This window comes from Caretta caretta, chromosome 8, assembly GCF_965140235.1.
Source record: "Caretta caretta isolate rCarCar2 chromosome 8, rCarCar1.hap1, whole genome shotgun sequence".
Taxonomy (NCBI): domain Eukaryota; kingdom Metazoa; phylum Chordata; order Testudines; family Cheloniidae; genus Caretta; species Caretta caretta.
This window is the reverse complement of record NC_134213.1, coordinates 49903363-49920017: the sequence shown is the minus strand read 5'-3', so window position 1 is coordinate 49920017 and position 16655 is coordinate 49903363. Positions and strand designations below refer to the sequence as shown.

The 16655-nt window shown below is 39.9% G+C and overlaps 1 protein-coding gene across 4 annotated transcripts in view; it reads right to left on the bottom strand.

Annotated features, from left to right (window-relative positions):
- RABGAP1L (RAB GTPase activating protein 1 like) overlaps positions 1-16655 on the bottom strand; it is a 551596-nt gene that overhangs the window by 153121 nt on the left and 381820 nt on the right. For all 4 annotated transcript variants that reach the window (XM_048861147.2, XM_048861149.2, XM_048861150.2 and 1 more), the window contains exons 15-17: positions 16032-16106; positions 9368-9493; positions 7721-7864 (exon numbers count right to left, since the gene is read on the bottom strand). In XM_048861147.2, the coding sequence (XP_048717104.2) occupies positions 7721-7864; positions 9368-9493; positions 16032-16106 (345 nt within the window). The remainder of the gene's footprint in view (positions 1-7720; positions 7865-9367; positions 9494-16031; positions 16107-16655) is intronic.

Below are 16655 nucleotides of genomic sequence, written 5' to 3'. Positions count from 1 at the left end.
ATTAATCTGTTCTTTTTCAACTTGGCTTTGTTGATGGAATCACAGCAGAGTTTGACAACAATAGATAAAAAATAACAGGCTATTATGACTTCTAGTACTAGAGTCAGAACTAATGTGCTGAGCAGACTAGTCTTATGGTCTGAGCTATACCATTCTGCTTAGTGTTTCCCAGCACCTACATGCCCAGCAAGACACTGCACTGGAAAAATCAAACCTTCCATGACAATGTGTATAATCCCTTTGCAACTTTAACTATTTCATTATGAAACCTAGCGCTCCTCAAGAATCATAGCTATACAATAGAGCTCCACAATTTAACTCTGAATTCATGCCCACTCACTAGATTTAAACAACATTTTCTAAGATTTATTTACAATCAAATCTATCAGTCTATTATTTTATACAAATAATCTACCAAGGCTGATTCTGAACATTATTTTTACACAAATTCTGGGCTGAATATTTATGGAAGGAGAATGGTCCAGGGTTATAATATAGGACAAGGAGTCACGAGATCTGTTCTATTCCCAGCTCTACCATTATGTCGCTGTGTGACCTTAGGAAAGTTAGCTTCACCTCTTTGTGACTCAGATTTTCCAGTCTCTGAATACTATAATTATAATACACATAATTTACAAAAAATAGATTGAATTCTGCGTAACTCATTTCTACTCAGTCCTCAGAAATGTTGATCCCAAAATGGCAGCTCGATATCCAGACTATTCATTTTTGTGACAACTGTCTCTTTCTGGTATGACTGATACTACCAAACATGCACCAAGCCCCACCAGATGTGTGCTAATATTTAATGTATACCCTTTAGAAGGAGAGAAACGTAATCCTTATGCACCTCAACATCCTCAAAGTTTTGCACAAAAATGGCCTTCTGTAATCAAAAACTAAACATAAGATTTCAAGTTATTATTAAAGTTGTGACACAAACCAACAAGCACCAGGAAATTCAAAGTTAATAATGGAGTGACAGCTTTAGCATTGAACTTCCTGGCTTTTGACAATACTGCTTGTATCACGACTCCATGTATTGAACATTTTCCTTTAACAGAAAATTTCATGAAAGGTTATAAAAGGCATATAATTTACCTGTCAGAATCTTTTTTTTTTTTTGCTTTCTAATAAATACGTAGTTAGACTTGTGTAAACACATTTTTTTTAAATGCATATTTATGAAAAAAAAATGTAAAATGTTAACTCACTGAGATTCAGTACAATTATCTAAATATCTATTATACATACATACATGGACCAAGAATTCAGTGTTGTGAAAGAACTGAGTACGTGGCACAAGATACTAAGAAAGTTCACTCATAAGAAAGCAACTTGTCAAACAGAAAAAAAAGAGTAAGATAAGAGATCCTTGATCTATTAAATATGATCTTTAGTATTTCTAAACTAATTTATGTACATACAATAAGAAAGCCCTACATAGCAAATACAACCACATTTTTTAAAAAGGAAGAAGTACCATTTCTCCTGGGATCTCCACAATGATCAAGGAGGGATGGCAATTTTGACTTTAAAATGCAAACAATGGGGAAGAAAGTGGTGGGATAAGCCAATTTGAGTAAGTGTTTAAAGAAGGCAAGCGATGTAGCACAGTGAAGAATCAGGTTACTGGAGATAAAATGAGATTGAGGAATGTGAGTCTCAAGGATTACCGACAATAGAGGGTGAGCCTATCTTACCTACATTTATGAGAACTGAATTGAAAGAAGAGCACTTCTCATTTGGGGTTGAGGTGATCTACTCAAAAGTAAGCTATTTAAGAATGTTATATGGAAATCTATTAGATGGGTGAGACGTTTAGTTCTCCTAACACTCTGTTCCACTATGTAGAACTCCACACTCCTTAAATCTAGGTTTAATTCAACCTAGATTTAATTCTCTGCTGTTCACCTTCCAACTATCAATATCCTGCAGACTGGTCCAGAGAGCCCCAACTTGATGATGTTCTGGTTAAGCTTCAAAAACCATTTCCTTCACAGGGTTTCTGGGGAAGGGTTAGGATACGGATATGTTCCTTTATGCCTGAGTGTTATAGCCTGTTGTTCTTGTATGAGGATATGTTCCTGTTACTTTGTTTAATTCTACTGACGGGCTACATTTGCAACCCATATGTGATTTTTTAATTCTGCTGTATGCTTGTAAGATCAATTATTCAGAGTGCCTAGAGCATTTTGTATGGCTTATTTCTTACTATTGTTAAAATCTAAATAAATAAATAATCAACAACAGTGACTAGCATACCCCCAACCCTAATCCTCTCTAGCCATCAGCAGCAATAGCCTCTGCTCAAGTCCCTCAGCCATAAAATCCTCCCCATTCCAGACAGGGCATGGACACAGAGGTGACAACGAGGAATTCCTAGGAGGCATTAGTGCAGGGACATTGGAAATGTGGAGCACCCTAGGCCTACATCACATCTTCAACAGTTGGGAGATGGGTAGAGGGGAAGTTGATGACTGGAGGTCACAGGGAGGATGATGGTGGGATGGGGGGAATGCTCACAAAAGGCAGTGGTTTGGATACACATCTGAGCCTTTGAACGCACATTCAAACCTAACCATTTGTTATTCTCCCAACATTCACTGTGACCTTGCATGGCAAGTTCCAGACTGCTATGAATTTTAACAAGGAAAATATTATCTCCATCCAACTATGTATACGGAAAAGATTAAAAGACCTTTGCTGTAGATGCACAAACACCACTATAATGCTAAAAAAAGAAATCCTGAACAGCAGTTCATTATCTATCACTATATTACTGGTTTGCCATTTAGTTTCTCCTCTTTCCTATCCTCCATCCCCCCAAATTCTTATTTTCCCCACCTATTAAGGTTCATTAGTGACCTCTTCCGTGAGACTTTCAGTGGAAAGCAGCATCCTTGCTCGTTATAAGATACCACTGTCACCAAAAAATGCTTTTCCTTTCTGGAATGAGGATTTAAAATACCCCTTTGAATTATCAATGTTCTTCCCTCTCCCAGCACAGATAAAATCAATATTGATAAACCCCACCTGAAATTATCCCTGTCTGGCACAAAGTGTTAATCCAGTAGAACCATAATTAGCATCACTTTCATGGGGACCAGAGAATCTCATTGCCAGTGACTAGCTCTGACCATCTATTCAGCGTTTGGTTCCCCATTTTTCTTTCTTCAGACTTTTTTTCCTGCATGAAAGAGTTACTGAGGATGTAAATATTTTGTCAACTACAGGCAGGATAGAGACATAGAGAAAGCACAGCCAGGAAGGAAGTTAAAAGCTATTCAAAATTCATCTGTATTTATGACAAAGACAAGTTAATGAAAAGGCTGGAAACCCATAAAAAAGCCACAACACAGCTCACTTCAAAGGTGTTTTTTTTTTTTAAGGTGGACATTTTCCATTGTTAACTGCTGCACCCATTTTTTTTCCCTTCCAGTTGCTGGAATTACAGATATGCTGAGAAATAAAGGTAAGAGCTATTTAATGCAGGCAATGCTATGATGCATAGCTCTTCTTGGAGGCTGCCTGGAGACGTAGCTTTACAATATGACTGAAGTCCTAAATTAAAGACCCATTTCTTGTCTTTTTTTTCAAGCTCCATATGCCCTTAGGTTTTATTTTTCTTCTCTGTGGAGGGCCAGAAACATTTTTGATTTAACCATAGGCCAACCCTAATACTATTTTTGACCATTATCTCCTCTAACAAATTCTCGGGAGCCCAAGTATTTTTAGGCTGGATTCTTTCTGGAAGTCAGAGTTATTTTCTGGCTGGTCTGTACCGTTGCTTCATTTTCTGTCTGAGACATTTTCTTGCTGGTGCTTGAGATTTCTACACATGACTTCCCACTAGCCCTCCATTTCTTTAATATTTCTGATTATTGTTTAGCCATCATAAATTAGGCCCCTTTAGCATTAAAGGGTTTTCCTCCCTCAAATGCTAGGTTTACTTTTTCTGGCAGATTCCAATTTTTCCTCTTACACAGCTTCACTTATACTCCCAAAAAGGAAAAAAAAAATTTTCATCTTTTTTTCTGTGTTTTCGCCAAACAAGATGAGACAGAGGCTACCAGATATGACATCTGTATTTCAATGTTTCTAGAGTTGAGTTGAGTTAAAAAAAAAACAAAATAATCTACATTTTCTTCAGCATTTGTAGTTTCTTATCAGGGTTAATACAATAAAGGGTGAAGTGTGGTTTTACTGTCAGACGGGCAATCACTGCTGTGATAAGCTGTGGATTCTTGTCTGCACTGTCTCTTACAATGACAGTGGCTGAAAGAGACTGGAGTGAATAGACATAACTTTCTCTTCAAGAACCAGAGTGTAGGGATACATTAGATTGACAGAGACTGATTGCACCCGCAGACAGAGTATTCTTCCCAGCAAGTTAAAGAAGTATGGGCTGGATGAATGGACTATAAGGTGGATAGAAAGCTGGCTAGATCATTGGGCTCAATGGGTAGTGATCAATGGCTCCATGTCTAGTTGGCAGCCGGTATCAAGCAGAGTGCCCCAAGGGTCGGTCCTGGGGCCGGTTTTGTTCAATATCTTCATTAACGATCTGGAGGATGGCGTGGATTGCACCCTCAGCAAGTTTGCAGATGACACTAAACTAGGAGGAGCGGTAGATATGCTGGAAGGTAGGGATAGGATACAGTGGGACCTAGACAAATTGGAGGATTGGGCCAAAAGAAATCTGATGAGGTTCAACAAGGACAAATGCAGAGTCCTGTACTTAGGACAGAAGAATCCCATGCACCACTACAGACTAGGGACTGAGTGGCTAGGCAGCAGTTCTGCAGAAAAGGACCTAGGGGTTACAGGGGACGAGAAGCTGGATATGAGTCAACAGTGTGCCCTTGTTGCCAAGAAGGCCAATGGCATTTTGGGATGTATAAGTAGGAGCACTGCCAGCAGGTCGAGGGACGTGATCATTCCCCTCTATTCGGCATTGGTGAGGCCTCATCTGGAGTACTGTGTCCAGTTTTGGGCCCCACACTACAAGAAAGATATGGAAAAATTGGAAAGAGTCCAGTGGAGGGCAACAAAAATGATTAGGGGGCTGGAACACATGATTTATGAGGAGAGGCTCAGGGAACTGGGATTATTTAGTCTGTAGAAGAGAAGAATGAGGGGGGATTTAATAGCTGCTTTCAACTACCTGAAGGGGGGTTCCAAAGAGGATGGATCTAGGTTCTTCTCAGTGGTACCAGATGACAGAACAATGAGTAATGGTCTCGAGTTGCAGTGGGGGAGGTTTAGGTTGGATATTAGGAAAAACTTTTTCACTAGGAGGGTGGTGAAGCACTGGAATGGGTTATCTAGGGAGGTGATGGAATCTCCTTCTGTCAAGGTTCCTCCCCCACTCTGAACTCTAGGGTACAGATGTGGGGACCTGCATGAAAACCTCCTAAGCTTACTTTCACCAGCTTAGGTTAAAACTTCCCCAAGGTACAAATTAATTTTATCCTTTGTCCTTGGAATAACCACTGCCATCACCAAACTCTAACTGGGTTTACTGGGAAACGTAGTTTGGACACGTCTTTCCCCCCAAAATCCTCCCAACCCTTGCACCCCACTTCCTGGGAAAGGTTTGGTAAAAATCCTCACCAATTTGCATAGGTGACCACAGACCCAAACCCTTGGATCTGAGAACAATGAAAAAGCATTCAGTTTTCTTACAAGAAGACTTTTAATAGAATTAGAAGTAAATAGGAGTAAAGGAATCACCCCTGTAAAATCAGGATGGTAGGTACCTTACAGGGTAATTAGATTCAAAACATAGAGAATCCCTCTAGGCAAAACCTTAAGTTACAAAAAAGACACACAGATAGAAATAGTCATTCTATTCAGCACAATTCTTTTCTCAGCCATTTAAAGAAAACATAATCTAACGCATACCTAGCTAGATTACTTACTAAAAGTTCTAAGACTCCATTCCTGGTCTATCCCCAGCAGAAACCAGCATATAGACAGACACACAGACCCTTTGTTTCTCTCCCTCCTCCCAGCTTTTGAAAGTATCTTGTCTCCTCATTGGTCATTTTGGTCAGGTGCCAGCAAGGTTACCTTTAGCTTCTTAACCCTTTACAGGTGAGAGGATTTTTCCTCTGGCCAGAAGGGATTTTAAAGGGGTTTACCCTTCCCTTTATATTTATGGCACCTTCCTTAGAGGTTTTTAAGGTCAGGCTTGACAAAGCCCTGGCTGGGATGATTTAGTTGGAGATTGGTCCATTTGAGCAGGGGGTTGGACTAGATGACCTCCTGAGGTCCCTTCCAATCCTGATATTCTATGATTCTATGACACAATTCTGTTTTGAAAATAAACTTGCTAACTTAATTCCAAAGAGATCAAAATGCTGAACTCAGTGTATGATTTACTCCGTAAGGAATAGGATGCACGTAAGTGAAATGGGTGGCACTGATGTTCTGTTCTCCTCTGTTTGTTTTACTAACACAACTAAGAAATTGTTAGAGAAAGAAGACTAAATGGTTTGAGTCCAAACTGGAACACACTGTGCTGCCGAAAAGTAAATAAAATAATCTTTACCCCACCTCCGCTGGAATTGTGAAATTGACAAAAAATCCATCTCCCCAGCCAGGCTGCTGTCCAGTCTCTGCTCCAAGCCAGGCTGCCATCCTGGCTCAGGCTGCTGCCCAGGCTCCCGGCTCCCCAACCAGGCTGCAGCCCGGACTCCCCACTCCTCGCTGGGAGCGCGGGACCTGACCAGACTCCGGGCGCAGATCTCCCCGCCAGGAGAATGGCTGGTTGGCTGCCATGCTCCCAGTGGTGAGCCAAAAGCCTGGTGGGGCAGCCAGGCTCCTGGAGGGGAGCCGAGAAGCCTGTTGCGACTGCCCCATTCCCATCGTGGACCTGAGAAGCCGGGCACATCTGCCCTAGTCCAGGTGGGATGGGGCTGTTGAGGTCCCAGCCGGTAGTGGACTACCAGTGGGGAGATGCGCGCAGTGCTGAGAGCTCTTGCTGTCAGCCCCCCACACTGCCCTTCTTAAGTCGGTGGAAGTGCACCTGGTGAGGATGTGTACCATCAACAGAAGAAGAGTAGTGTGGATATGAACCACCGCAGTAATTACTGCAGTGGCTGTAAGTTGATCTAAAGTAGGTTGACTTAAGTTTATAGTGCAGACATGCCCCAAGAAACTGCAACTCTGTTCTCTGGAGTAAGGCAGTGCTTGATTATTTTCTTTTGATTATTTTCTACTTGTCAGGCCTAAGAGTTTAATGTACCAGCACTGTTTGGTAATTCTCCACGATCTGTGAAATACCAGGCTATCAGAAACAACATGTAATATTCACACTGTCTTTGGATGTTCTGATCTGGGGAAACAATGTAAAGTTCTACCACAGCAGTCTCATCTGAGCAATTGGATGGTTGCCAGAAACCAGATTTATTAAACTTGGATGAACTATCCATTTTAAAAATTAAATGGCTAACTAACTGAACTTACACTTATTTACAAGTCCATCCTGAAAAAGTTAATCACTTCCAGCTAGTGCAAAACTACATTTATAAAGAGCAAGGTGCCTTGCTAGCGTCTTCAGTTTACCACATTCAGCATTCATTTAGAAATTAATCTGATAGAAACTGAGCAACAAATGACTAAATCTTCCAACAAAATGAGGTAAAAAAGGAAAATTAACAACATTTTTTGGACAAAAAGCATTTCTTCTGATTCAAGGATGGTGTCATTTTACCTCACAGAGTAGTAAATCAATGATGTGGAAGACCATGCAGAGTGGGAACTTGGCAGTAAAGAGGGTGAGAAACCACTGGGATGCATACATGTGAGCTTCCAGGTTCAAGTCTGAGAAATGGCTATATAAATCAGGTAGCTGCTCCTAGAGTAAGAAAAAAAAGGGGGGGAGGGGAGAAATGCTTAAATGTCACCCAAGGATCCTCCAGTTTCAGAAACGCACTGCCAGCAAGGTTATTTGAGGTTTGAGAAAAGAGCAAAGTGAAATCCTGGCTCCATTAAAGCCAATGGGAGTTTTGCCACAGACTTCAGTGGGGACAGGATTTCACTCTCATTTTGTGGCAGCTTCTCTGTGTTACACACCACAGATTCTATCATGCTAGCTATTAAAAGCAAAATCAAATCAATAATCTACCATGGGATTAGAAAGAGAAATTATAGCACATTAAATATGGAAAGGTAGAGTAGTTGTGCCAAGTATAACATGTGCGTAACTATCGATTTAAAAAAATCGTTAATGCTTTTGTTATAAATGGTTTCTTCTGGGAAAACAATTAAATTATGGACATTGAAGCAGGGAGTTTAAATCAGCGTCAGGGATCATGAAAGATAAGCAAAAAACTAAAAAACATTAACAATCAGACAACGAGGCAAGTTCCACAGGCCAGGAATGCAGTAATCGTCAACTACCAGGTATATAGTAATGTCAATTGTAGATCATTTAAATTGGTCATTAAAAATACACTTACTCGATAAAGTTCATTGTAGCTGTTTGGTACAAATATTGAAAAAAAAATACTGAGAACAAATTAATGTATTTTTTTTCCTATGTAGCACCACATAACAAGTATCAGTAAATTGTAAACATACACAAATTGTCATCCTGGAAAGCAAATTCAAAGGGGTTGTGTGCCCAAGATTGTATTTTAGTTTTTAAATCTCAGAAAGGGAAGTTTGCAGAACAGTTGTATTTTTACTCTGGTTAACTGATTCCAACAGCAAGCTTCAATTATTGTAACTGCACCACAGGTCAAATCTTAATGGACTGTTAATAATGGCTTATTAGTCAGGACAACAGCGTATAAAACTTGTAATGATTTAGTCAGAGTTAAATTGCTTTTAATATGAAAAATTAAAATGCGAAGAAAAACTAGATGCATATTGAGTCAAAATAAGATGACCCGTGACCTGCAAAATGACCTGTGTTGGACTTATTTTTCATATTCATAGAATTGTCCCAGCTTGTATATCTTAACTCATAATGCAAGTCATGCAAACAAAGACAATCCTATACCAAAATATTCTCATATTTTGTTAGAACTCAGAAGTTCTACTGTAGACACATCAATTTAACAAATAAAAAGAGAAGGGGAGAGAGAACCATAAATATTCTCTCTTTGAATCAAAAAAGTTAGCAAGAGTAAGTATATGGAAGCCAAAAGAAAACAGACACAGACCCAACCACAATGTTTAGCTTCAGATCTTAAATGTCCCTCACGTTGGGGCTCTTAGGACTCAAGAATTTGGTCCAATACACTTCTGAAAGGAGAAAGTTGTATTTTTCTAAAGCTGTAAGAGAAGAGTTTACCTCTTCTCCACCCAACGTTACCACGTATGACAGGACCAGAGTGCTTGATCCTGGTCCTACCTGCATTAGTTTCTCTAGTTGGTAAAATTTGCAGTGAAGATCTTCAAAGTTATTTTTGTAGAGGTCTCGCAAGCCATAGTCATACATGATCTTCACCAGCACACAAAAGGCCTGCTCCTCTGGCATCTGCAGGGAGAAACACACAAAGACACTCTGAATGACAATGCAAAGATTTGAAATACCATAGCTGTAAAATTTTAAAATTCCCTTTGCCCAAGTGATTGTAAGAGATTCTGAAAAAAATCTAAAGGTTTCAATTTTTTAAAATTCAAAATTACTTTTAATTTTCTGAAATTTTATTTTTTAAAACATTAAAAACCTTGAAATAAAAACCAAATGTTTTGTTTTAGGTCAAATGAAATGTTTGGTTTGGTCTAAAACTAATTTTTTTCCTCTTTTCAATTCATCACAATTTTTGAAAAAGTTTTGTTTTGAGTCAACCTGAAAAATTTTAAAAAAATATTTGAACTGCCAGCAAACCAGAAAAAAAAAAAAAAAAGAGTTATTCACACAGTTCTTTTAGGTACCAAAAAATCTGAGGGGAATAATTTATTCTCCTTGAGGAAAACATGAGTTAGGCCTTGTCTATACTGATTTGAAACAGTGTTAGGATCTTTCTTCAGAACCTTATTCAAACACAGTGTAAACAGTATTCTAGTCTTAGTTCAATGCTTGGGACTGTAAATGCACAACTGCCGTTAGCATTCCCACTACAAAGGTAAATGAGACTATTTAGCTTAGCTGGTACATAGTTCTTATCTAGAAAACCATGGTAAAAAACAAATTGTCATCAAAACAGTCTTTGTCAACTGGACATTAGAAAAACACTTCTCAAAAACTCCAGGCTATATCAGGCCCTCATGGGAAAAAATGCAGAAAGGGCACATTTACAGCCAACTTCCAGGTGCATCAAGCAGTCCTGGGTCAGGTTTTCCATGACTGAGGATGCAGCAATGAGCTTGGCCCTCCAAACGTGTGACCATTCTGAGACCTCTCCCAGCAACATGACTCCCTCAGAAGCCCTACTACACCATGGCCATACCTCCTCATCCAAATGATACCGAAAGCTTTAATCCCTGCTGGGGCTATACTCAAGACTAACTTAGGGGCTGCACTAAATCAGCCAACCTCACTTCTAGAGTTGTGCTGGCTGGCTGTATGCCCTATGGGAGGGGAGGCTGTGGGAAGTCTTGTGTCATCATAACCTCCCTTGACAGAATCCCTGACTTCAGGGGATGCCGTAACAGGGTATGTGTGAGCAGAAACTATTACAGACACAAATCAGGACCTTAATTACAAGAATGTCTTACTTCTGCAAATATCACATAAGTGCCAACGAGCAGAAACTACTTCTGAATATGTGAGTGACAACTCTTGACCTTTTACTATTTCCACTTGCACGCAGAATCTCTCTCCAGACAAATTCTAGAAAACTGAATAGAACAGCTGAATAGTTTTCTTCAAAGAGAATTTCAGTCCCTTTTTACTGACTTCTAAGGTTTCACCTTTTAGTGCCCAGACTAAGATCATGCCTTGCCTCTAGGCCTAAACTGGTGCTGAGTCCTTTGTCTTTAGCCAGTATACATGAAAGTAGCTGTTGAACCTCAAGAACTGCCAGCCCAGCTGCCAGGTGTCTCTGCAGACTAAAATCAGACATAATAAGATGTTATGAGATCTCAGATCTCTTGCCACAATTTTATCTAAAAAAATGAATCCCTATGGAGGACAGATAAAGGCTGGAGACCAAGTTAAGAAGAGAAATTAATAGCTTTATCCTTCATAAAGAGTTTGGGAACTGGGTCTGTTCTTTCTAAAACATAAATGTAAACTTATTTTACTTGTTCATATACGAACAAGGAAATTATGTTCACACACATGTGCATGCACACACACATTCATCCCCATCCAACACATATGGTGTGTCTGCAGTGCAAAAAAAAAAAAAAAAAAAGATGAGTTCTTAACTCAGGTTAAAATAGCAGTGAAGACATAGTAACTCAGGTTTTAACTTGGGTTAGCAGGTGAAGTTTAAACCTATAAGGGAACCTGGGGTTGAACTCAAGCTGCCAAACTGCAGTGTCTTCACGGGTATTTTAACCCAAGTTAAGAATAGATCTTCTTTTGCAATGAAGACATACCTACAAGGAGTAAGAAGGGATTGTTAGTTTGTTGTGAGGCCAAGTCTTTTACAGGGAGAGGCCATGGAGACTTTACTCTCAGGGGATAGGGATTTCCCCAGTATTACCAATCCCAAGAGTCCAAAATCATGAATCAATCCCCAAAATTTATGAGATTATTGTTAAGCCAATGAGATTTTAAAAAATAATAAATTTTGGTTTCTTTTAATTTGCTTTGGTTTTTGAGCCCCTTTTCCAAACATGATTGCTAAAAATTTACCAGTTTGTTAATAATGAGAGCTAAGATTCCCACAATTTCACATGAATGCAAGAGCTGGGCTTCAAGAAGCACACAAAATATTGTGAGTCCTGTGACAGCTGGAGACAAATGGTTCCCTGTGATTGTGAAATCTTGGCTCATATTTTGGTGGGTATTTCTCCAGCACAGGAAAACTATGAAGACTCAAGATGGAGGTTCAGGCTACCCATCCACCCCTAGAAGACAACTGCAGGAGAAGGAAAAAGCACCCCCTATCCCAGAAGAATAAATAGGGCCTGAAGATGATGGGACCATGTAGAGATTAATAAGTCTTAGAGAGGTTCTGAACAGAGTCAGTAAGCATTCAGGACAATTAACTGGTTGGGCATGGACAATCTGGGGGAGCTAGGGGCTTGAAGGATGTGATCTTCTACCTCTCCCCCACCTGAGCTCCTAAGCTACATCAGCAAGAATTTGCTTCCTCCCCTTCTCTGATCATTTCAGTTTCATTTCTTATTATGAATGTACGTATTATAAAGGCATATTAAGATGGGTGTGATTGCCATTTGAAGGTTCCTAGAAATATATTTCAAATTTCATCACAAACTCTAAAAACACTCAAAGGCAATTCTGCGTAGTAATGCCAGTGTAACATCATACATTTGGAGATAAAGGGAGCCAAACAAAAATTAATCATATTTGGAACTTGGCAGCTTATTCATTTTTGAACACCTGTGTCTCCACAAATAGCTCATCTTATCTGAACTAAACTTAAAAAAAAGTCTACTGTTGGGTACGAAATGCCAAGTAAAATATCTCTGGAATGTTTGATTTTGGAATATATGGCGGGGGGAAGGGGAATGTGGTTCTAGTTTCAATTGTGTCTATAAAGAGACAATCGTCTCTCCACAATGCTCTTACTGGGTTATCAGCTCCTTAGATCTTCAAGATGTCATAGTTGCCTTTTAAGAAGATAATACTTATGCCTGAAACAGTCTGAATTTTTCTTTTAGACATTTTACTTAGTAACTTCTTTCCTCTTGGGCTGTCTGTGTTAGGGATAAATCTTTAGGGGTCTTGTAAAGAACCGTACTCTAAATGGCAATAAATTCTGATATTGATTAATGTGATGTTACCAACAAAAGCCTGGCACTGAAAACAAGCAACAGCCTGCATAACTGTTTTTTTAAAATGCTCTTCACAATATCCCATTTCTTAACTCCGTAGATGTATCAATACATTTGTTTAGCAGGTTGTAAATATCTCGTATTTTTCAACTGTTCTAGTATCTTGGAAATGAAAGATGACAATACAAATTAACAATCAAGTATGCCAAGTATGTCTTTCAATGAATGGGTCAAATCCTTTATTCAGTTTTTGCTCATGAGGAGATTTCAAAAGTGCTCAAGTGACTTGGGAGCACAAGACCTATTGAAAGTCAATGGCACTTATGCTGCATTTGGGGGAGAATCCCACCCTCAGATAAGCTCCCACTAACTTCAATAAGAGTTTGCCTGGTGAGGACTAGGTTAAAAATGAAATGAAAATCCATTAAAAACTTCAGAATTTGGCACACAAATTATCCAAAAAAGTATCCTTAACCATCAAATAAAAACTGACCACGACAAAATATATAACAGCTTCTATTATAACAAAACCTAATTATTCCTGCCTAATGGCTTCTTAAGAACATAAGAATGGCTATAATGGGTCAGACCAACGGTCCACCTATCTAGCCCAGTACCCTGTCTTCTGACAGGGGTTAATGCCAGAATCTTCAGAGGGAATGAACAGAACAGGGCAATTATCCTGTGTTCAAAACCCTGTCATCCAGTCCCAGCTTCAGAGGCTAGGGACACTCGGAGCATAGGGTTGCATCCCTGACTATCTTGGCTAATAGCCATTGATGGACCTATCTAATTCTTTTTTGAATCCCCGGTCATACTTTTGGCCTTCACAACATCCCCTGGCAAAAAGTTCTACAGGTTGACTATATGTTGTGTGAAGGAGTACTTCTTTCTGTTTGTTTTAAACCTGCCGCTTGTTAATTTCATTAGATGAACCCAGTTTTGTATTATGTGAAGGGATAAATAACACTTGCTTATTCTCTTTCACCACACCATTCATGATTTTACAGACCACTATCATATCCCCCCCCTTAATTGTTTCTCTCCTAAATTGAACAGTCCCAGTCTTTTTAATCTGTCCTCATATAGGAGCTGTTCCATACCCCTAATCATTTTTGTTGCCCTTTTCTGCACCTTTTTGAATTCTAATATAGTTTTTGAGATGGGATGACCTGAACTGCACAAAGTATTCAAGTGTGGATGTACCATGGATTTATATAGTGGTATTATGATATTTTCTGTTTTATTGTCTATCCATTTCCGAATAGTTCTTAACATCCTGTTAGCCTTTTTGACTGCTGCTGCACATTTCAGAGAACTACTCAAGATCATTCTTGACTGGTCACAGCTAATATAGACCCCCCATCATTTTGTATGTATAGTTGGGATTATGTCTGGCAATGAGCATTATTGTTGATTTATTAACATTGAATTTCATCTGCTATTTTGTTGCCTAGTCACTCGGCTTAGTGAGATCCTGTGATCTACCCATGTACCCTTTGTAACTCTTCACTGTCAGCTTTGGGCTTAATGATCTTGAGTAATTTAGTACTGCCTGCAAACTTTGCCACCTCACTTTTCACCCCTCTTTCCAAATCATTTATGAATAGGGTCCTACCAAATTCACTGCCATGAAAAAAGCATCACAGACTGTGCTTTCTGGTCTCCCTCCATGACATCTGGTCTTTTGTGTGCTTTTACCAATGCTATATAGATTTCACAGGGGAGACCAGCATTTCTCAAATTGGGGGTCCTGACCCAAAAGGGAGTTGCAAGGGGTCATAAGGTTATTTTAGGGAAGTTGCAGTATTGTCACCCTTACTTCTGCGCTGCCTTCAGAGCTGGGCGGCGGAAGAATGGCGGCTGTCGGCTGGGCGCCCAGCTCTGAGGGCAGTGCCCCACCAGCAGCAGTGCATAAGTAAGGGTGGCAATGCCATAGCATGCCCCCATTACTTCTGCGCTGCTGCCTTCAGAGCTGGGCGGCCAGAGAGTGACAGCTGCTGACCAAGGACCCAGCTCTGAAGGCAGCTGCGCAGAAGTAACAGTAGCAATACCATACCATGCTATCCTTACTTCTGTGCTGCTGCTGGCAGCGGCTGTGCCTTCAGAGCTGGGCTCCCGGCCAACAGCTGCTGCTCTCTGCCTGCCCAGCTCTGACAGCCGCACTGCTGCGAGCAACAGTTCAGAAGTAGGGGTAGCAGTACTGCAAAGCCCCCCTACAATAATCTTGAGACTGCCCCCCCCCCACCCGGAACTCCTTTTTGAATCAGGACCCCTACAGTTCCAACACCATGACATTTCAAATTTAAATATCTGAAATCAAGAAATTTACGATTTTTAAAATCCTATGACTGTGAAATTAACCAGAATGGACTGTGAATTTGGTCAGGCCCTATTTATGAACACGTTGAACAGCACTGGTCCCAGTACAGATCCCTAGGGGACCCCACTGTTTAGTGCTTTCCACTGTGAAAACTGACCTATCTTTTAACCAGTTACTGAGCCATGAGAGGACCTTCCCTCTTATCCCATGACTGCTTACTTTGCTTCAGATCCTTTGGGAGGGATCTTGTGAAAGGCTTTCTGAAAGTTCAAGTACACTATATCCACTGGGTCACCCTTGTCCACATGCTTGTTGACACCATCAAAGAATTCTAACTGATTGGCAAGGCATGATTTCCCTCTACAAAAGCTGCGTTGACTCTTCCCCAATGTATCGTGTTCATCTGTGTGTCTGAAAAATTTGTTCTTTACCATAGTTTCAACCAATTTGCCTGGTACTGAAGTTAGGCTTACTGGCCTGTAATTGCCGGGATCACCTCTGGAGCCTTTTTTAAAAATTGGAGTTACATTAGCTATCCCCCAATCATCTGGTACAGAGGCTGATTTAAGCAATAGGTTACCTACTACAGTTAGTAGCCCTGCAATTTCATAGTCGAGTAGTTCATATTCTTATTTGTAGATGAATCACACATTTGTAGAGGTATAAGCCACATGTACTCTCTCTTGGCATCAGGCTAAAAGGATTCCACAGGGAAGGAAAAAATGGACAGAAAAACTAGGATTGGTGAATATTTGACTGACACCAAGTTACAGTACTAAAATTTTTTAAACGGTTTCAGCTTCATCATGTCAGAGCTTTCACTTTGTAATTTACTCACATGCAGCAGCAACACCGCAGCAAGGAAGGACTGTCCCTGACAATAGCCAATGTCTTCATCATAAACAGAGTATGCCTAGAAAAAAATAAAGGCAAGTTTAATTTCTTTATTGAATATTTAAAATCCATGTATCTCTTGTCACATAATGCAGTTTAACTAATGCAGTATTCAGATCATATGATATTCTGGAGCTAGAGGCACTGAAGTGCATGGAATTCTAACCACTTTGGTGTAGGCTTAATGTGCATTAAATAAAACATGTATAGATCGCTGTTTGTCCTTTACTGACACTGTATATTTGCCGAGGTGCTGAAAATGTTGGGCCTTATTCTCCTCCCACTTAAACCAGTGTGAATCAGCAGTAATACCACTGAAATCAATAGCGTTACATCAGTGTAAAACTGATATGAGAGGAGAATTAGAACAGTTACCTTTAAAAAAGCCAGACCAACTGTTACATGATAAAATTCTGGGCCCTGAGGGTGTTAAGAAGAAAACCACCAAGGGGTAATTTGAAACGGAAATTTTCTCTATAAGACAGCTGTCCCTGCCTTATTAGCATACTGAAAAGGAATAATAATACTCAACTGCAGATAACAAGGTTGTAATTCCACGGAGGATTTC